We start from the raw sequence: 21,169 nt of genomic DNA on the forward strand, positions 1-21,169 counted from the left end.
CTGTTAGTCTGGGCACACTGTTCACTTAGCAACTTCAGTCCTGTCAGTATCATCCATTTATGTTACTTGCCAATCCCGTCATCAGTCATTCCTGTTAGAATCATCCATTACTGTTACTTGCCAATCCTGTCATCAGTCAGTCCTGCCAGTCTCATACATTCCTGTCTTGTGGTAGCCCCGTCATTAGCCAGTCCTGTCAGTATCATTCAGTCCAGTCACCTGTCAGTCCAGCCTTTAATCAGTTTTCTCACCTGTCAGGCTGATCATCGGTCAAACCTGTCCTGTCACATGAGTCCTGTTCCTTTAGTCTGCTCTCCTTCCCTTATGGCAAGGTTCCCCCCTCCTGTTCTTCTCATCACTGGTGGGGCAGCCCTAGGGGTCGTGAGTGGCAAGGCCCAAGGATGATGCAGGATTCCACATCTCAATGGATAAGTAGGGCTAGGACCATTTTAGTGCTTGGAGAACTTTGCAATCCCGTGCAACAAATAGCTTCATGCTCTAAACAGGTTGCATCTATTGTTGCCATATTAATTTCCATTTAAAAATGCATGGTTGCCTTGCTATACCTCTGCCTCTAATACTTTTAATACTTTTAGCGATAGCCACCCATCAAGCATGCAGATCAGATGTTAGACCATAAAGTCTAAAATAGACATGGCGTGCATGGTATTCCTCTAAAAACTTAGAATTACTTTGGCGGTGTTTTCAGTGTAACGCATCCTCGCAGACCCTCTGTGCTCTAACTTCTAGCACTTAGCCCCTCCCCCTTGCAGCCGAGTGCCATGGCACTCTGCATCAGATACAGAGTGCCACTCGGCACTCTGCTGTAGAGGGAGGGGCACTCAGCTGTAAAGGGAGTGGCTAAGCACCAGAAGTTGGAGCACAGAGGGTCTGCGAGGATGCGTTAAACAGAAAACACCGCCAAAGTCATTCTAACTTTTTAGAAGAATACCACACACGCCATGTCTATTTTAGACTTTATACTAGTCTCTTTAAGTTTGACTGGATTTGCTGCATGCTAGTTCCAGGTATGTGACATTACCGATGCATGAAAGATCTTCAGGACTGCCAGGCAACAAAGCCCACAAAGGCCGGCACCGGCGTGTAAAATATAGCTCTGTATTCAAAAAATACTAAAAGTCATCCAGTAAAAATGGCAATAGCGACAGCCTGCTGTTTCAAGCTTCCAAGCTCATTCTCAAGCCATATATATGCTTATATGTCGCATGGTACTGTGGCTTGAGGCATTGGCACACCACACATCTTTTGTTCATGGGTGCTCCCTCCCCTCGTGTGTGTATCTAGGACTGCAAGGTCACTGATATTGTTTAATAGAAAATAAATATAGCAGCCTTCATATCTTTCTTATGGTCCCCATACACGGTACAATAAAAACGTTTCATTTGTCCATTTTTTTTTTACCAAAACGATTGAATCTAATGAAAGTTGAAGAGAATCTTTTTTTCGATCATGAAAAATGAACGATTATCCCGTTTTTTCTATAAAAATCTGATCTGACATATTGGAAAAATCTTTATATTCGATCTTATGTAATAATCAAACTAAATTATGTAATCGAAAAAAAAGTGAAAAATTGTACCATGTATGGGCACCATTTTGTCTAAACCTTTGGAGTGCACATTTATTGGCTTAAAGACGGGCAAATGCCCGAAACAGCATTAGGCCACTGTCTGTCACCATGATTTGAGGCACATTTTCTTTGAATTGTGGACTTTGGACTCTACTCCCTCACGGACTCTTTACACAAGGTGGCCAGCAGGCATTTGATGGACTGTGGGAGTCTTTGGCACCTATCTGCTGCAAGTCGCTGGTCCTTGTTGAACACAAATTGTATTATATGGAAACCTTTTGAATTAACCACTTTACCCCCGCCCGTACGGATTTCTCCGTCCCTTTTTCCATCCTTCAACCCCCAGGGACGGAGAAATCCGTACTTTGCGCACTCCCGCCGCTGCCCGCGCTCCCGCTCGTAAACACGCCGCCGGTCGCTCGTAAACACGCCGCTCGCCCGGAGATCAATAAACGGGAAAATCCATTCCCGTTCGTTGATCTAAGCCCCGCAATGATCCGCTGCTCTCCGATGAGCAGCGCGATCATTGTGAAGAAAAAAACACTTACCCAGCCTCCTAGTACTTCCTCCAAGAGTCCGGAAGGACTCTTGGAGGTCGCATTAAACAAAAAGTTACTGTGGCCATCTTGTGGCCAAATAGTAAAACTACACCCTAAACATTTTTCACATACAAATAAATTACTTTTACACAAAAAATTAACTCATTACCTCCCACACTCCCAATTTTTTTTTTTTTTTGTAATTAAAAAAAAAATTAAAAAATGTACAATAAAAAAAATACATAAATAGTTACCTTAGGGACTGAACTTTTTAAATATTTATGTCAGGAGGGTACAACACTGTTACTTTATAAACTATGGGCTTGTAATTAGGGATGGACGCAAAACTGAAAAAAATGCACCTTTATTTCCAAATAAAATATTGGCGCCAAACATTGTGATAGGGACATAATTTAAACGGTTTTATAACCGGGACAAAAGGGCAAATACATTTCATGGGTTTTAATTACAGTAGCATGCATTATTTAAAAACTATAATGGCCGAAAACTGAAAAATAATAATTTTTTCCCCCAATTTTTTCCTATTTTCCCAATAAAACACATTTAGAATAAAATAATTCTTGGCATAATGTCCCACCTAAAGAAAGCCTAATTGGTGGCGGAAAAAACAAGATATAGTACATGTCATTGCGATAAGTAATGATAAAGTTATAGACGAATGAATGGAAGGAGCGCTGAAAGGTGAAAATTGCTCTGGTGGTCAGGGGGTAAAACCCCTCAGTGGTGAAGTGGTTAAAAGAGCTTATATTATGCATTTGTCTTGGAAAATGTTTAGAACTTCTACCCAGCAATTCTCATAGCAAATTACAAAAATGTGGCTAATCAAGATCTGTAAAATTGATATTCCTTGACATTTTGCTATTTCTGTTTGCTGAACTGTACTTGTTTTACAGTGCTATCTTTAATAAACCATTTTGTAAAAGAATTAAAAGAGCTTGAAGTTTTGCATTATACATTTGAGCGTGCTGATCTTTCTGGGTATGTAAAGTAAAAATGGGCCATTACATGGTGTTAAAATCTGCTAGCAACAGAACACATCTAGCTTATATGTTTTAAACAATGCTATGCCTCTATATTTTCATGAACAGTTCTAGTATCTCCTATTTCTCTGTTAACTGTGACTGCAATCATATGTTACATGAGTCAGTGTAAACAGTAGGCAGACAAACTACACAACTACCTTTGACATAATTTTTTTTCATAAGGTCAACATGAACTCAAAGGTCTGCGTCCTCCAGCAAACTATTACCCATACTTCAATAAGCAGCATTTAAACTACTCTCAAATTAATATTGAAGCCATGAAAAAAAATATATAGATACCTACTTTGTTAGTGGGAAGCCTCTGGGTAATCCAGAGGCTTCCAGTATCTTCAGTTCCAGGGCTCGGTCCCTCAGTGGCTTCAGAGTGCGAATGTGGCCATGGACAAACATACAGACATGCTCATTCACAGCCGCCCTCTCACAACAAAGAAATATGTTCTGTTTCAAAATGTTTATTTGAAGTTTTACATTAAACATCATCTAAACACATTAAAGTGCAGACTGTATATCGCTGGGGAGCATCTCAAGATCTCAATTAAACAATATAACAAAACACCTAATTAGAATTGCAGTTGGGCTTCATACCAATGACCAGAGCCAGGACAAGGTCCTTCAGCACCCAAGGCTGAGACAGCAAAGTGCGCCCCTCCATCCCTCCCACCCCAGCCGTCACACACTGATTGCTATTAAACTAATTGGTGCCCCAGGCCCCCCCCCCCCCCCGCCCCAACACCTTAATCTCTAGTTATCTGGCTTGCAGTCACTGTCATGTATCCCCTTTTCTTATTTCTTTCTGCTTCACACACAATAGGGGAATGGCAGCTGAATGAATTGTGCGCCCCCTCCTACACTGCACCCTGGGGCGGGAGCCTCTCCAGCCTCTGCCTCGGCCCGGCCCTGCCAATGACCACTGAAATAGTAGCATTTAAGGTGCAACATTCCAGGAAATCAGGGTGTCTTCCTCGTACACAAAACACTGGCCTTAAGAACCAAACATTTTGAGCAAAATAGTTGTGGAAAGCAAAAAGAAAAGATGAAAAAGGAGAAAATAAAAAGCTAGAATTGAGCCAGAAATTCCCCCTTGACACCCAGCTACCTCCCACCTCAACCCTGTGCATATTTTTGTCACGGCTCCCAAATTTTTGAGGTTTTTTTTCAACACGGCCTTCCAATATGCTAGCCATTCGTTCTTGAGCCATAAATGTACTGACTCTCTTGTTTTGAACTCCTCAAATCAGACACAGTTGGTTTTCCAGGATCTGGCTATTATCTGTCTTGCTGCTACAAAATGAAAGTTTATTAAATATATTTGCTACTTGGTGAGAGAGTCTACCGTGTAGTGAAATAGTGCTGACCATGGGTCCCTGGCTACTGTTTTGCCAAACAGTGAGTGGCTTAATCTACTGTATACATCTTCAACCAGAATCTAGAGAGCATTGCATGGGACCAAAATGTATGTAACATAGTACATTTGATGCCACATCCCCGGAAACTTCACCCTCACTGTCTCCCCTCAGCTGTGTCTGCCGGCTGTGATTAGGATCAGACTGGCTAGTGGAACACTACTTAAATGTATCTTGCCATTGCTGCTGTTATACCCAGGGCCGGGCCGAGGCATAGGCTGGAGAGGCTCCAGCCTCAGGGCGCAGTGTAGGAGGGGGCGCAGAATTCATTCCTAATTGTGTTTGAAGCAGAAAGAAATAAGAAAAGGGGATATATGGCAGTGACTGCAAGCCAGATAACTAGATATTAAGGTGTTGGGGAGGTTGTGGGCCCTGGGGTGCCTCTTAGTCTAATAGCAATCAGTGTGTGGCGGTTGGGGTGGGAGGGATCGAGGGGCGCACTTTGGTGTCTCAGCCTTGGGTGCTGGAGGACCTTGTCCCGGCTCTGGTTATACCTATGTTGTTGTTGTAATATCTGCTTGTTACCGCTATTTATCTTTGACCCAGCCATGCTTGATGAATAAACTCAATTTCTAATTCGGATAACATACGTGTTAAAATGTGTGTGAAATGCAATGGAGACTGGACATAGACTTTACTATAAAGCATGCATGTTAGAATAATGTGTCCGTAATAATGCAGTACTGGTGAATAGGCCCATAAAATTGTATGGGCAGTGAGTTGAAATGCCGATTTATTCTGTAATGCAACTGAGCACTGTAATCTAGCACTTTCGAACTGCAACATTTTGGTTCTCAGTAATTCATAGCTGGTATGGACTTCCATCAGGTTTTAGCTTATGCTTTCTAAGTTGTTTCCAGGAAAGATTTGTTTGTATGGCAGTGGTTTGTGATAACCTCTGATTTATGTTGTGAAATTCTCACAGATTAAAAGTACTTTTTAGGACTTTGAACACAATATCATCACACTTGTGAGTTAGACAGGAAACTAATCAAAGCTATTCACTTTTACTGCCTGGCAGTCAATCCTATAACAATCATTAACATATCAGGATGCTAAAAACAGAAAGAAAAAGGAAAAGAAAATTCTGTAATACTGACTTCATTCAGCATTCAGTGAGATGCTGATTATTCACCAACATTCTTGCAGCCAAATGCCAGTGTTTGCAACCCCACGCGTGTCATTGTTTGCCACACATCGAAGCAATAAACCACATTATGCCATGTCTAAGTGCAGCTACACTTAGATGTGACTCCATAAGGGGGCTGCCTCTCCACTACTCACTCTGAGCTTTAGCTAGCACCTAGCCCAGGCATGGGCAAACTTGGCCCTCCAGCTGTTGAAGAACTACAAGTCCCACAATGCATTGCAGGAGTCTGACAGCCACAGTCTTGACTCATAAAGGCAAATGCATTGTGGGATTTGTAGTTCCTTAACAACTGGAGGGCCAAGTTTGCCCATGCCTGACCTAGCCGGTGCATGAAAGCAGCTTACATGTGGTCAAGTCCCCATCTTCAGCCTCCTGTGTGAAAAGAGCCTTAGAAAGACATTGGAAATATTTTTTCTAGCCTTGGAATTGCACTGTGTTGGTTACACGACCAGTAACCAGGCGTCTGATATACAAGGAGAGAATATGCTTAAATCCTTGTATACGCGCTATATGAAACTCAGCCAATGCGAATGGTCGGGTCATCTTGGCCCAGATTGAATGCATACAGCTTTCCCGATACACCACCAAAAGATCCGGAGTGCCACTCTCTGGAGCCTGCTCCATCATCCATAGGACCGTCATCAATCCTCCCACCTCCATCACACTAGTATACCAGAGCAACCCATCTCTACGGTGCTCCTTCCCTTCAGCATCACATGCAGGATCAAGCTCTATCCTGACAGTTGACACTAATTGAAATCCAGTATGCACCTTAACAAGGAATCATGACAGATTATCTGAGAAAGAAAAAAAAAATGTTCGCCTTCTTGTCACCCTGACAAAGAGTGAGTGAGCTGTCTGTTATTCATTAGCCTTCTAAATCTAATTAGATGTGTGCAAAATTCTGTTTTAGGCCTGTTAATTCCTGTTCTTGAAGAAAAATAGATGAATAAAAACACAATTTAACATAATCAGCCATCTCTAAGCATAATGCAGGAAGTTTTGAATTGGGAGGAAACCATTTATTGACATCATTTAAAAGATTTAAAGTAGCTTTTGACCCAACAGACAAGTCTTTTTCAAACTCTATTCCTGATACACTGTACATGGTGGGCAGGAGCAGGAGCATAGCAATAGGGGGTGCAGTGGTTGCGACCGCATCCGAGCCCTTGGGCCAGAGGGGCCCTCCCTCAACTGCAGTATTAGTTCTCTATTGGTCCTGTGCTCAGAGCAGGGACAAGGTCCTCCAGCACCCAAGGCTGAGACACCAAAGTGCGCCCCTCCATCCAGTAGTAGCAATCAGTGTGTGACGACTGGGGTGGGAGGCACCCCAGTCGTCACACACTGATTGCTATTAGACTAAGAGGGCCACAGGGCCCACAACCTCCCCAACACCTTAATATCTGGTTATCTGGCTTGCAGTCACTGCTATGTATCCCCTATTCTTATTTATTTCTGCTTAATACACAATTAGGAATGACAGCTGAATGAATTGTGCGCCCCCTCCTACACTGCGCCCTGAGGCTGGAGCCTCTCTAGCCTATGCCTCGGCCTGGCCCTGCCTGTGCTTATAATAATCACTTCTATAGATACTGTGAATAGTGGTAATCATTAGCAAACTGCTCCCCATTCCCTTCTTGCTCCTCTGACACTGTTGTTGTTATTGGCAGGTTTTGGTGCACCGTATCAATTGTTATTTATAGAGTGCTTGGGGGGCCCCAATGTAAAATCATAGCTGCCAACTCTTTGGGAGCCCTGTCCCTCTTTCCTCCTCATTTGTCCCACTTTCAGGACTTTGTCCCTCTTTCTATGTAAATATATAGATTTATCTGCTAAAAATGTGTTTGATTGACTCTAAACTTTATTCCCATCCTTTAAATTTACATATTACTAATTTGAAAATGTTAATAAAAAGGAAAATGAACCAGGATAGAAAGGACCAGTGTGGCTTGAATTACAAAACATATTTTTCTTATGACATTTTTATGGTATGCGTGACTAGGGGTATGGTGGGGGCGTGATCGTGGGTGTGACAAGAGCATGGCTTAAGTGTCCCTCTTTCTCATATCAAAAAGTTCGGAGGTATGGTAAAATCTGCATTGGGGCCCACAGCTCCTTAGCTACGCAACTAGCTACTACATCCCAAAAAACCTACAGATAAGTTTATTGACTCCCACCTATGATGGACATATAATTATGGTAGTGATTAGATAGAGCTCCTCTGAGGATCAGTTAGTGACAAGACTATATAATCCTGTAAAAACTAAATATTAATAATTCTGCTATTAGAAAAAATAGAATTGCATGAGGCTGTGCACTAGTGGGTACACTACATAGTGGCAGTGAGGCCAGCCAGTCAGAAAGGTTAGCAAGCAGATTCCAGCGTAAATCAATTGCTATGAAACTTATGACATTTCTTCCTCCTCTCATGCAGCTAAGCAACACACACTTCCGGGCCAGTGCGAGGATTTCCTTTGAGGGGTGGGCGGGTCCAGAAGACGTCACCTGTAAGCTCCACCACCACTTGGCTTGTCTCGCATGAAACATGGCTGGCAGCGCTTGGAGGTCACTGGTGAGTGATGGAGGTACCCGAGTGGTAGGGGAAATACAGCGCCTGCGTCTAGCAGCCAGTGGGGACGTGGTGGGAGAGGAGAGGTGGTTTTACCGTGTTACAGCGAATATAATGCCTGAAGGGGGCGAGTAATGTATAGAGAGTAGCTGCACAACTGGAGGGGGACTGTACAGGAATGACTACTCCTCTAGATGGCATCCCCTGTGTCTGCGTGCGCGCTCCCGCGGTAATGGTATATTGTGGACAGGAGTTTACAGGTTGGGGCAGCAGCACACGATGTGTCGCGGATACTAAGCATGGCTTCTGGCGGTAGCTGCAGGGCCGGATTTGTACTTTTTACCGCCCAAGGCCAATTATACCATCTGTATGGTTGTTATCTCCGTGTGCCCCAATGAGAATTCTACTTACATGATTGGATGTCACAGACAATAACTATTTCAGTAATACAGGTATAAATTATAAGTTATATTTTCCTTAAGAACTTTTACGTTATCTTCGCCATCTCATTAATGATGGACCCATTGTGCCACCATGTGAGTTAAGTTGAAGTGTACCTGCAGGATAGAGCTTACAGGTCTTGCAGGGATGACACAAGAACACAGGACAGAGAGTTCAAAGGTTAAAGCTGTCCTTGTAGATAGGGATGGCTGCATTGAACAGCTTTACTGTCCCTCACTAAGCCGCCCCTAAATTTCTGGTGCCCTAGGCCATGGCCTATGTGGCCTTGCCAGAAATCCGGCCCTGGGTAGCTGCCTTGTGCAAGCCATGTACACGCGTGGGCAGGAGATACAATCTGTAGCCTCTAACTTCACAGCGTGCTTTATAATGTATTTCTGTAGCTAATGGGATGAGGAGACTACAGCATCCATACTCTTGTCTCAATAACAGTAACCAAGCAGCTCAAGATGACCTAAACCACTGGGAATGTATAGGGGGATAAAACAGACTAAAAATACCTCCTACTAATAAGAAATGCTAGGTGAAATTTGCCTTCTTAAAACAGGACATTTGCAATAATTCAGCTATAAGTGTACATTGGTGGTCAGGAGCGTTCCTAGCGGAGCAGTGATTTTCAGCGCTGCTAGATTTGGGCGCAGCCAGAGCCGCCATAGACTGTAATGGGAATCAGTCTATAGCGGCGCTCAGTAAGTAACGTCGGCTCCGTCAGAAGACTGAGCTGAAGTTGCTTAAAAAAAACACTAATTCGGCCTCCAGCAATCATTGGAAGCCGAATTATTTCATTCCCCCACTATCCATGGCGGCCTGGAGGGGGAATAGTCATTAATACGGGCCAGACTTGTGCAGAAGCAGGATCAGCCTTATACTGGCTGTGTCCTGCACCCAAGTCTACCGACGCAGATTTCAAATGTACGCGTTCCTAGGGTCCTTGGAGATCGGGGGCACCTGTGGGCACTAGGTGAGGCCAAATGTACATGAACTTAGCAGCGCTGTAAGCTACAGATAACGGGCCTGCTCATCGAAATATTGGATGGAGCCCCCTGTCCTTTATTTAGATAATTTACAATCAGTATAGGCATAGATCAAAGATGTATACGCACATACAATTTTGATTGGTCAATCACTGACCAATTTTACCACCCCCATGCAGTAAGTGGGCCAACAGATAATGAATTTGAGCTAAATAGCTAAAATTTGCTAATCAAAATTGTATGTGTGTACCAGGCTTTACAGCTAATACTGTACATACTGAAAGTAGCAGGGATCAGCATACAATACAGCTGGTTTGCAATCCATTAAAGGCACAGAGTAACACCTTATACTGTACACACTGAAGGTAGATCAGCTAACAGTGCAGGCACTAGAGAACAGCTTATACTGTAGGCAGCACAATTCAGCACACTGCAGCTAGCTCGCCGAAAAATCTGAGGGCTACATTGTGCCAAAAAATGGGTGGTCCATGGACCAGAATGTGGGTGTGGTAATGGGTGGAGAGAAATTTACATGAACTTAGCAGTGGTGGGACATTAGATTAGGACAGTGGTGGCGAACCTTTTGGAGGCAGAGTTCCCAAACTGCAACCCAAAAGTCACTTATCTATTGCAAAGTGGCAACAGCAATTTAAACTAAATACTGTACAAACGTTTTAACTCATACATGAACATTATGGAAAATCCAAGTTAAAAATAAACTGTGAAGATAAACAATTTCATCCATCCTACTCCTGAAACATGTATTCATTTTTTTAGAACCTCCCAGTTTTAATTTCTGTTTTAAAAAGCTAAAAAAGTATAGTTTAATGCTATTGTCTCATATGATAAGGATTCAGCTTTTCCCATAGTCTCTGCAGTTAGCAATCATGTGACCCCCTATCAAGACAAATTCAGCAACCGTGAGGCCCCTACCAAGACAAATTCAGCAATCGTGAGGCCCCTACCAAGACAAATTCAGCAATCATGAGGCCCCCAACAAATCATGAGGCCCCCAACAAGACAAATTCAGCAATTTTGAGGCTCCCAACAAATCATGAGGCCCCCAACAAGACACATTCAGCAATTTTGAGGCTCCCAACAAATCATGAGGCCCCCAAGACAAATTCAGCAGTCATGAGGCACATAAATAGACAGCATTTCACATAAATAGGCAGAATGCCCCCTTAAGATGTTATACACCTCTCACCTGGCTTCTGAATTCTCCTCTACTGCCTGCTGTGCCTGGCAATACTGTTTTTGGCTGGATTGGGGATGATGTGTGGGCTGAAAGGTCTGGCAGTGATGCTGTGGCTGATGCTGTGACCTGGCTGGCGGTAATTCTGGGCTGTTGAAGTAAATGCTGGCTTGACTGGTGGTGATGCTGTGGCCTTTTTGACAGTGATTCTGGGCTGGTTGGCTGGTGGTGATGCTGGGCTGGCTGGCCTGGATAGTTTAGGTAGTGACAGGTGCCCCCTACTTAAGGTAGCACCAGGAGTCCCCCAGTTTAGGTAGTGACAGGCGCTCCCCAGGTTAGGCATTGAGTGACAGGCCCCCCCAGGTTAGGCATTGAGCGACAGGCGCCCCCCAGGTTAGGCATTGAGCGACAGGCGCCCCCCAGGTTAGGCATTGAGCGACAGGCGCCCCCCAGGTTAGGCATTGAGCGACAGGCGCCCCCCAGGTTAGGCATTGAGCGACAGGTGCCCCCAGGTTAGGCATTGAGTGACAGGCGCCCCCAGGGTAGGTAGTGAGTGACAGGGACCCCTCGCTCACCTCCCAGCAGCAGCTTCAGACCTCGATCAGCGGGCGACCCGACCAGTTAGAGCGGGCGCACGGACGCACCATGCTCTATATGCAGAAGTGATGTCACTTCCGCATATCAGTGCGGTGTGCTAGATCCTAGCGCCCGCACAGTGGTCGCCGGCTGAAGCTGGCAGCGGTGGCCGGGGGAGACAGTGGGTCACCCCAATAAATAGTTTAAGGGCATCTGTGGACATGTTGGGGGCACTGGCCCCTCTAAAATAGGGCTAGCGACGCCCCTGTTGGTGGTTACCTACAATGCTTCACTAATATGCAAATTATCCATTTTCGCAAGCATCCAGAACTGCTGGTGTATAGCAAGCCTATAGCTTTAAATATTACACAGCCACATCAACCCCACATGTAGACAGTCTGTTTCGAGCTTTCGGCCCTCATCAGTACATGGCAGGGATCGATATAGTTTCTCAATAAGTAGGCCCTTTTCCCATGTATTGTGTACATGTTTTTTTTCCAATTAGTATTATTTATTTATTTTACTTGTGCTGAGCGGACGTTTGCAAAATTGTGCAAAGCGTGTTAAGTGCCATAAGCACAAATTGAATGGGAACAGTCCCAACACAAAAGTAACCTGTACATTGCATAAGTGAGAGCAACAACGTGGGCTTTCTGTGAGAAAATGCAGGATGCCAGGATGGTTGAGGTGACCCAGTGGGAAATCTCAGAGAACATTTCTCTGATTATAGCACCCATTACAACTTGATTCATTCCAGTATACCCATGTCTCAAATACATACCCCATATAACATAGTATATTTATAACTTGATAACAAAAGTTGCAGAAATCAGTGATAGTTTATGGGACCTAGCAGGGAACCACATAGGAAAATTCCAGTAACTCTGATTGAGTGGACAGCACAGTCTCAAACTTCTAGGTTTCAGATAAGTTGTAGTAAAGTACACCCACACTATTCGGCCAATCACAATGCTTCGCCTGTAGAGGGTGCAGTGATAGTTCCTTATGAGGTTTCCTGCTGGGTCCCCTAAACTAGACTAGTGTCCATAATATTGTTTCAAGTACAGAAAGAGTTTAAAAAAAAAAACTTCAGTTATCTATGCAAAACAACTTCTCTGAGCTCTGCAGCTTTATAAAGTCGTGGACAGCACTGTCTTTTGAAGCACTTATCTCAACTGTCCCTCATTGTTTCTTCTTTGTTTATGGTTTTTCTGCAGTGAAACATTCAAAGGGTCAGTAGACTGTTCTATTTCATCATTTAAAATGCTGAGTGTATTGTGGAAACTGCAGATATTAGAGAATGATGCAATGTTATAAAAAAAACAAAAACAAACTATATACCTGAAAATAAAGCTTGGTGTAGTTGCCTTCTTAAAACAGAAGGAAATTTGCAATAATTCAGTTATGAATGAACATTTGTGGTTACCCACAATGCACTACTACTAAATATGCAAATTATCCTTTTTTGCCCTTGTTAAGCCAAGCAAGCATCCAGAACCACTGGTGAATAGCAAGCCTATAGCTTTAAGTTTTAGGGCTCGTTTCCACTATCGCGAATCTGCATGCGTCCAACGTATGCAGATTCGCACATGTAATGCAAGTGGATGGGCCTGTTTCCACTGTAGCGTTGTTGAGGTGCGTTTTTTTTCAGCGGTAAAAAAACGCACAAAAGAGCCAACGAATTCGCCTGCGAGTGGAATGCATGCGAATCGCCGCTAATGTATTTAATAGTCAAAACGCATGCGTTTGTTACATGCGTTTTACCCGCGATTTCGCGTGCGATTTCGCACCTTTTTCAATTTTATTTTGCCCTGGCAGTGTCATGGTTAATTTCGCATGGCACCCTGCCATGCGAAATCGCACGCGAAATCGCGGGTAAAAACGCATGCGGAAACGCATCCGCATGCGTTTTTACAAGCGTCGAATTGCAGGCGAAATCGCGTCGCAACAGTGGAAACAAGCCCTTACACAGCCATATCAAACCCACATGTAGACAGTCTGTTTCAGACTTTTGGTCCTCATCAGTACATGGCAGGGATTGATAAGGCTGTATGAAATAGGGCCATGTACTGATGAGGATGAAAAGTCCGAAACAGGCTGTCTACATGTGGGTTTGAAATGGCTGTGTAAAACTTAAAGCTATAGGCTTGCTATTCACCAGCGGTTCTGGATGCTTGCTTGGCTTAAAGAGAATCTGTACTAGGGCTGCACGATTTTAGGGAAAAATCGAAATTGCGATTTTTCTCTCAGAAATTGCAATTTCGATTTTTCCCCGATATTTTTTTTTTTTTTTTTCAAATGCTGGGGGGGGGGGGGGGGGGGGGGGGGTAAGAGGTTGGTCCGCACTGCCCGGTCCTGTGCGCGGATTGGCCAGAAGCAGTGAATATGTATGAGAGTTAATGAGCGGGGAAGGGGGGGCGGATCCACTCCAGCAAGCGGCCGGGCACATGCAGCATTACCAATCACTGGCTAGCGATTAAATGACGGCAGCGGTAGGCGGAGCTGTATGCGGGGGGCGGATCCACTAGAGCGAGCGGCCAGGCACATCATACAGCATTACCTATCACTGCCTAGCGATGGAATGACGGCAGTGGTAGGCGGAGCTGTACAGAGCATACAGCTCCGCCTACCGCTGCCGTCATTCCATGCTAGCCAGTGATTGGTAATGCTGTATGTGCCCGGCCGCTCGCTGGAGTGGATCCGCCCCCCCTTCCCCGCTCATTAACTCTCATACATATTCACTGCTTCTGGCCAATCCGCGCACAGCGGGGCCAGAAGCAAAGTATTAAACAAAAGACCGAAAAAACCGATGGTACTGACGATCAGCAGATCGTCTTGCCACGAACCGCGGTTTCGGTTTTAAACCGAAAAACCGTGCAGCCCTAATCTATACTCTAATATTCTTACAATAAAAAGCATACCATTCTATTCATTATTTTCTCCTGTGCCCCTCTGTGCTGTTTCTGCCACTCTCTGCTGCAATCCTGGCTTGTAATTAACAGTTTTAGGCAGTGTTTACAAACAAACTAACCAGCTTCTAATAGGCTCAGCTAAGCATAGTGTGTGAGTCATTCATAGTATGCAGGGGGCCTGCAGAGGGTGTGTATCGCTTCTACCAATCACAAGCAGCCCTGCACATTCCACACAATCAAGCTTTAGCCGGACAAACAGGACAGAGGAAAGATACATTGATTTATTCAGGGCTGTGGAGTCGGAGTCGTGGAGTCGGGCAATTTTGGGTGCCTGGAGTCGGAGTCGGGAAAAAATGCACCGACTCCGACTCCGACTCCTAATGAATTTGTAACTGTAATTAAAATAGAAAATATGATAAAATGTTCTATTTCTCAGATAATAGTCATTACAAATAATGTATATATACAGTATATATACAGTAATAGCTGTGCTTAGTCCACAAAAATGAAATAAACCAATCAAAATTAGTTATTTGTGCTGCTTCAATAAAGCAGTTCCCGTATTTTTAAGGTCAGATATACATATCTGATTGTGACTGTATATATGATGTGTACACATGATCTCTTATATATGTTACGGCCAGAACCCGAAGTTTGGCCAGAACTAGAAGTGGCCGGCCACTTCGGGTTCTGGCCGGCCAATGCGCGAACTGGCCGCTGCGCTGCGGCCAATGTGAGAAATGAAACAATTCCTGTAAGGTTTAATGTGATGTTGTGGCCGCAGCGCAGCGGGGGGCAAAAAATGTATCACACATCTTTACTTTATTCAATGGCATTAAGCCGCCCGGCTTTTTCCTCTGCCTCTCTCTCCTCCCCCCCCCCCCCCCCCCCCGCCTCTCTCTCTCCTTCTCTTTATGGGCACAGCCGGGCGGGGACACGCGTGTCCCTCCGGAGTCGTTCGTCGCGGCAGGGGAATCCTGCCGTTCTTGCAGAGCGGGTGCTGGCAGAAGCAATGTCTGCAGCCTCCCCCGCTCTGCTCTCCTGCCGCGAGGAACGACTCTCCTGGACACGCGTGTCCCCGCCCGGCTGTGCCCATAAGAGAAGGGGGGAGAGAGAGGCGGGGGGGGGGGGAGGAGAGAGAGGCAGAGGAAAAAGCCGGGCGGCTTAATGCCATTGAATAAAGTAAAGATGTGTGATACATTTTTTGCCCCCCGCTGCGCTGCGGCCACAACATCACATTAAACCTTACTGGAATTGTTTCATTTCTCACATTGGCCGCAGCGCAGCGGCCAGTTCGCGCATTGGCCGGCCAGAACCCGAAGTGGCCGGCCACTTCTAGTTCTGGCCAAACTTCGGGTTCTGGCCGTAACATATATACTAAATAACATCTATGCTGTAAGAATAAAGCCTAATGTGTAGCTGTGTCACTAATAAAGATGGTCAACGAGATGGAAATAATTCTGCACTGATGCTGATTTATACAAATGTATGCACTCCCTTTGCTGATGAAATCAAAAATTTGATATGTTAAAATTTGGTTTGGTGACTACAAATTAAAGGGTACCTGAGACGGATGAAAAGTAAAGTTTTATACATACCTGGGGCTTCCTCCAGCCCCCTTCAGGCTAATCAGTCCCTCGCTGTCCTCCACCACCCGGATCTTCTGCTATGAGTCCTGGTAATTCAGCCAGTCAGCGCTGTCCGGCTGCATGCCGCTCCCACAGCCAGGAACATTCTGCACCTGCGCAATAGTGCTGCACAGGTGTAGTATGCTCCTGGCGGCGGAGTGTGTGCATGCGCACTACGCCCGACTGGCTCAAGTACCTGGACTCATAGCAGAAGATCCAGGTGGTGGAGGAGGACAACGAGGGACTGATTATCCTGAAGGCGGCTGGAGGAAGCCCCAGGTATGTATAAAACTTTAATTTCATCTGTCTCAGGTTTACTTTGTTACACAGTAGTACTATACTCTACATATGCACTCCCCACAGAGCTGCAGGGAATCCACTGAGAATGCTGTGCACATTGAACACAGAGGTGTTGTCTGTCACCCATAAACCTTCAGATTGTGCATAAAGAATGTGTAATAGAGGAAGAATCTCCTCATTCCCCTGCAGAGTACCTGCACATCATTCTTACATGCACCCACACTTACATTGCCTAGGGCCTGATAGATTTTCTTTTTTCCGGTCTGTACCTTTTACAAGTACTCTTACCAAGGACTAGTTTTAGTCTAAAGGGAATACATATAGTAGTCTACATATCCTTCTCACTTCAGTCGTCTTGTAAAATTCCTAAGCGTTGGCAGTTAAGAGACGAATTTCATGTTACATACTTTTAATCAACAAAATTGTAATATGCAAATTAGAGGAGTCGGAGTCGTGGAGTCGGTGGAATCCTAAACTGAGGAGTCGGAGTCGGTGGATTTTTGGACCGACTCCACAGCCCTGGATTTATTACAGAGACAGTGCAGTTAGGAAAGACTGCAGTAAGCCAGAACAGATTAGAACAGGCATAGGAACTTATAGGATAGAAGAACTAAGGCTGAAAAATTTGTTACAGAGTCTCTTTAACAAGGGCGAAAAGGGATAATTTGCATATTTAGTAGTAGTGCATTGTGGGTAACCACAAATGTTCATTTATAACTGAATTATTGGAAATTTCCTTCTGTTTTAAGAAGGCAATTACACCAAGCTTTGCTTTTTTAGTAGGAGGGCTTTTTGTTTCCTTTTATCCCCTATACATTCTTAGTAGTTTGGGTCACCCTGAGCTGCTTGGTTACTCTGTTACCTGAAAATAAAAATGACACTTTTCTATGCTACTAATGTTGTATTAACCACTTGCCGACCGCGCACTCATACCATGCGTCGGCAAAGTGGCAGCTGCAGGACCAGCAACGCAGTTCTGCGTCGCCGGCTGCAGGCTAATTAATCAGGAAGCAGCCGCTCGCGCGAGCGGCTGCTTCCTGTCAATTCACGGCGGGGGGCTCCGTGAATAGCCTGCGGGCCGCCGATCGCGGCCCGCAGGCTAAATGTAAACACAAGCGGAAATAATCCGCTTTGTTTACATTTGTACAACGCTGCTAACAGTAGCAGCGTTGTACCAGATCAGCGATCCCCGGCCAATCAGCGGCCGGGGATCGCTGTCACATGACAGGCAGGAGCATGTTAGAGGCTACACAGGACAGATCCGTTCCTGTGCAGCCTCGGATCTCTGGGTAAGGGAGGGAGGGGGGGAATTTCGCCGTGGAGGGGGGCTTTGAGGTGCCCCCCCCCCCGCAACACCCAGGCAGGCAGGAGCGATCAGACCCCCCCCAGCACATCATCCCCCTAGTGGGGAAAAAAGGGGGGTGATCTGGTTGCTCTGCCTGCACCATGATCTGTGCTGGGGGCTGCGCAGCCCACCCAGCACAGATCAGCTAAAACAGCGCTGGTCCTTAACCTCCTTGGCGGTCTGATTCTTTCCAGATTTTAGGGTCTAAAAGCGGTGCAATTTTTTTCACTCTTTCAGACCCTAAAACCTGAAAAAAATCATTCTGGCAGGGAGATCTGCAGCAAAATAAAAAAAAAATTACCTTCCTGGGCTCCTGGGCTGCAGTTTTCTCTTTGCCCACAAGATGGCGCTAATATACATATAAACGAACTTCTCTATATTTCTCTAATATAGAGAAGTTCGTTTTCAATGTTAGCCCCGCCCCCGATGACGTCACGCTGCCACCACCGCTCTGCTGCCACCACCACGGCTGCGCTGCTCCAACTGGCTGCCGGGTCCCCGGAAGAATAGCGGGGACATGGGGGATCCCGGCGGCCAGGGAAAGACCCCACACTGCCAGGGAGAGAGGCTGGAGTCCCGCTGCGCAGCGAGATCGCGCGCGGGACTCCACAACTAAAGGTAAAGCTCTGCAATGCCTACCCCGACCTGAGCTCGGGATCACCGATAGCAGCTGCTTTTTTCTACCCCGAGCTCAGGTCGGGAAAACCGGCAAGGAGGTTAAAGAGACTCCGTAACAAAAATTGCATCCTGTTTTTTATCATCCTACAAGTTCCAAAAGCTATTCTAATGTGTTCTGGCTTACTGCAGCACGTTCTACTATCACCATCTCTGTAATAAATCAACTTATCTCTCTCTTGTCAGACTTGTCAGGCTTGTGTCTGGAAGGTTGCCAAGTTCTTCAGTGTTGTGGTTCTGTGATGCATCTCCCCCATCCAGGCCCCTCTCTGCACACTGCCTGTATTTATATTTAGATTAGAGCAGCTTCTCTCTTATCATTTACAAGCTGGATAAATCCTCCACTGAGCTGGCTGGGCTTTCACATACTAAGTAATTACATACAGGCAGAGCTGTCTGCACTCTGCAGGAAGAAACAGCCTGACACTTCAGTGGAAGATAGCTGCAGGGGGAAAGAAACACACAAATGATCTCTTGAGATTCAAAAGGAAGGGTGTATACAGCCTGCTTGTGTATGGATGTATTTTCTATGTGTGGACATACTGTACATCAATCTACTTCCTGTTTTGGTGGCCATTTTGTTTGTTTATAAACAAACTTTTTAAAACTGTTTTTAACCACTTTTAATGCGGCTAGGAGCGGCAAAATTGTGACAGAGGGTAATAGGAGATGTCCCCTAACGCACTGGTATGTTTACTTTTGTGCGATTTTAATAATACAGATTCTCTTTAAGGGGGGGTAAAGGGTGGGTCCTCAAGTGGTTAATCATCTGTACTTTGCTTCAGTGTCACTTTAACCACTTAAGGACCGGCTGATTATTATGTGATCTGTGCTGCGTGGGCTCTTCAGCCCGCAGCACAGATCAGGTTTGAGCCAGGGCGATCAGACTCTTCCCCCACCCCCCCCACCCCCTTTTTTTTTCCCAGTAGGGGGATGTCCTGCTGGGGGGGGTTTGATTGCCGCGGCTGCCTTGTGCCGAGCGGGGGGGGGGCTATTCCCCCCCCCCCTCCCTCTCCTTCCCTTCCTCCTCCTTCCTAAGGGCGGTACAGGACGGCGATCCGTCCTGTACCGCCTCTGATTGGCCGGCATCTGATAGGCTGAAGCCTATCAGAGGCCGGGGATCGCCGATCTCCTTTACAGCGCTGCTGCAACAGCAGCGCCGTGCAACGTAAACACGGGATTTCTTCCCTATCGGCGGCGGCTGGTCGTTAAATGGTTATTAAAGGACAACTATCACGAAAAAATGTAAAATTTAAGACACATGTAAACACATACAAATAAGAAGTACATTTCTTCCAGGGCAAAACGAGCCATACATTTTTTCTCTGTTGCTGTCACTTAGGGCCTTTTTCCACTGCACAGCTGAAATCGCAAACCGCTAGTGATTTTTAAATCGTTAGGGTTGTTACTTTATCATAGAAATCATGAGACGCATTTTCCACTATAGTGATTCAATTTGGAAATCGCAATCGCTTTTTGGAGCGATTTTTAGTGATAATGCAATGCAAATGAAAAATCGCAATCACAACATAGAATTAATGAAAAATCGCAATCGCTGGCGTTTGTGATTGCGATTGCTAGTGGAATAGGGCCCATTCACATTAGAAGCACTCTTCTGAGCGTTTTGCGATTGATTAGAGGTTTTTAAAATTACTCCCATTCACTTTCATTAAAATCGCAGAAAAATCACAGCGATTTTCGCTATGCGTTTGTGAAATCGCATAGATTTTTCCTCAATTTTTACCGCAATTTTCATGAAAGTGTATGGGAGCGATTAAAAAAACAAAAACTAATCAATCTCAAAATGCTCAGAAAAGCGCTTCTGGCGTGATTGGGCCCGTTACACTAGGTAGTAGAAATCTGACAGAACCGACAGGTTTTGGGCTAGTCCATCTCTTCATGGGGGATTTCAGCATGGCCTTTATGCTTTTATAAACTCTACCTGGAAATGATTTATACAAAGATGCTGGCCAACCTCCCTGTTCACTTCACACTTTTTTGGCAGTTTTATGGAGAAACTGCCATTTTGATGAGTGCTTTTGAAAATAAAGAAACCCTTGAGAATCCCCTATGAGGAGATGGGCTACTCCAAAACTTGTCAGTTCTGTCAGATTTCTACTACCTACTGTAAGTGACAGGAACATAGGAGAAAAGTAATTTATGGCTCATTTTACTCTGGAAGAAATGTATTTCTTATTTAAATGTGTTTACATGCATTTTAAATTGTATGTTTTTACGCAATAGTCGTCCTTTATATCACTAATTGAATCAAGTGAAAAGAATACCACGGAAATAGACGTGCAAGTGAGTTCTTTCTTGCCTGGCAGAGTGGGTTGATATTTACACTGTTAATTGAGTTATGCAAATTTCATATTCACATAAATTGAATGAACCCCATAGCCGGAACCAAGCCTTAGGGCCCCTTTCCACTAGCAATCACAAACGCCAGCTATTGCAATTTTTCATTAATTTTGTTATGTGATTTGATTTTTTTTTTCATTTGCATTGTATTATCCCTCTTAACCATTTTAGCCGCCCAGACGTGATCCTCATGTCCAGGCGGGTGCTCTGCTGCTGTGCCGCACTTCGGCACGCTCCCGCACACGATCGCGGGCGCGCCCCCGTGCTGTTCCCCGGTAGCCCTGTGATCAGTGAACGGGAACATGGTTCCCGATCACTGATCAAAATCCCCAGCAGAAAAACCGATGGTCTCTTACCAGAGGCCGCAGTCTTTCTGCAAAAAAAAGTTTCCCCGTCCTCCTTGTGCTTCCAGTTAGTGAGAAGCACAA

At 45.1% G+C, this 21,169-nt stretch overlaps 1 protein-coding gene across 1 annotated transcript in view; it reads left to right on the top strand.

Moving 5' to 3' along the window:
* The first annotated feature begins 8,227 nt into the window (after positions 1 to 8,227).
* The window catches only part of IDH3A (isocitrate dehydrogenase (NAD(+)) 3 catalytic subunit alpha), a 42,338-nt gene continuing 29,396 nt past the window's right edge, over positions 8,228 to 21,169 (top strand). Inside the window, exon 1 of the mRNA XM_068275807.1 lies at positions 8,228 to 8,319. Within this exon, the coding sequence (XP_068131908.1) occupies positions 8,293 to 8,319 (27 nt within the window). The 5' untranslated portion in view covers positions 8,228 to 8,292. The remainder of the gene's footprint in view (positions 8,320 to 21,169) is intronic.

This window comes from Hyperolius riggenbachi, chromosome 3 (genome assembly GCF_040937935.1).
Source record: "Hyperolius riggenbachi isolate aHypRig1 chromosome 3, aHypRig1.pri, whole genome shotgun sequence".
NCBI lineage: Eukaryota > Metazoa > Chordata > Amphibia > Anura > Hyperoliidae > Hyperolius > Hyperolius riggenbachi.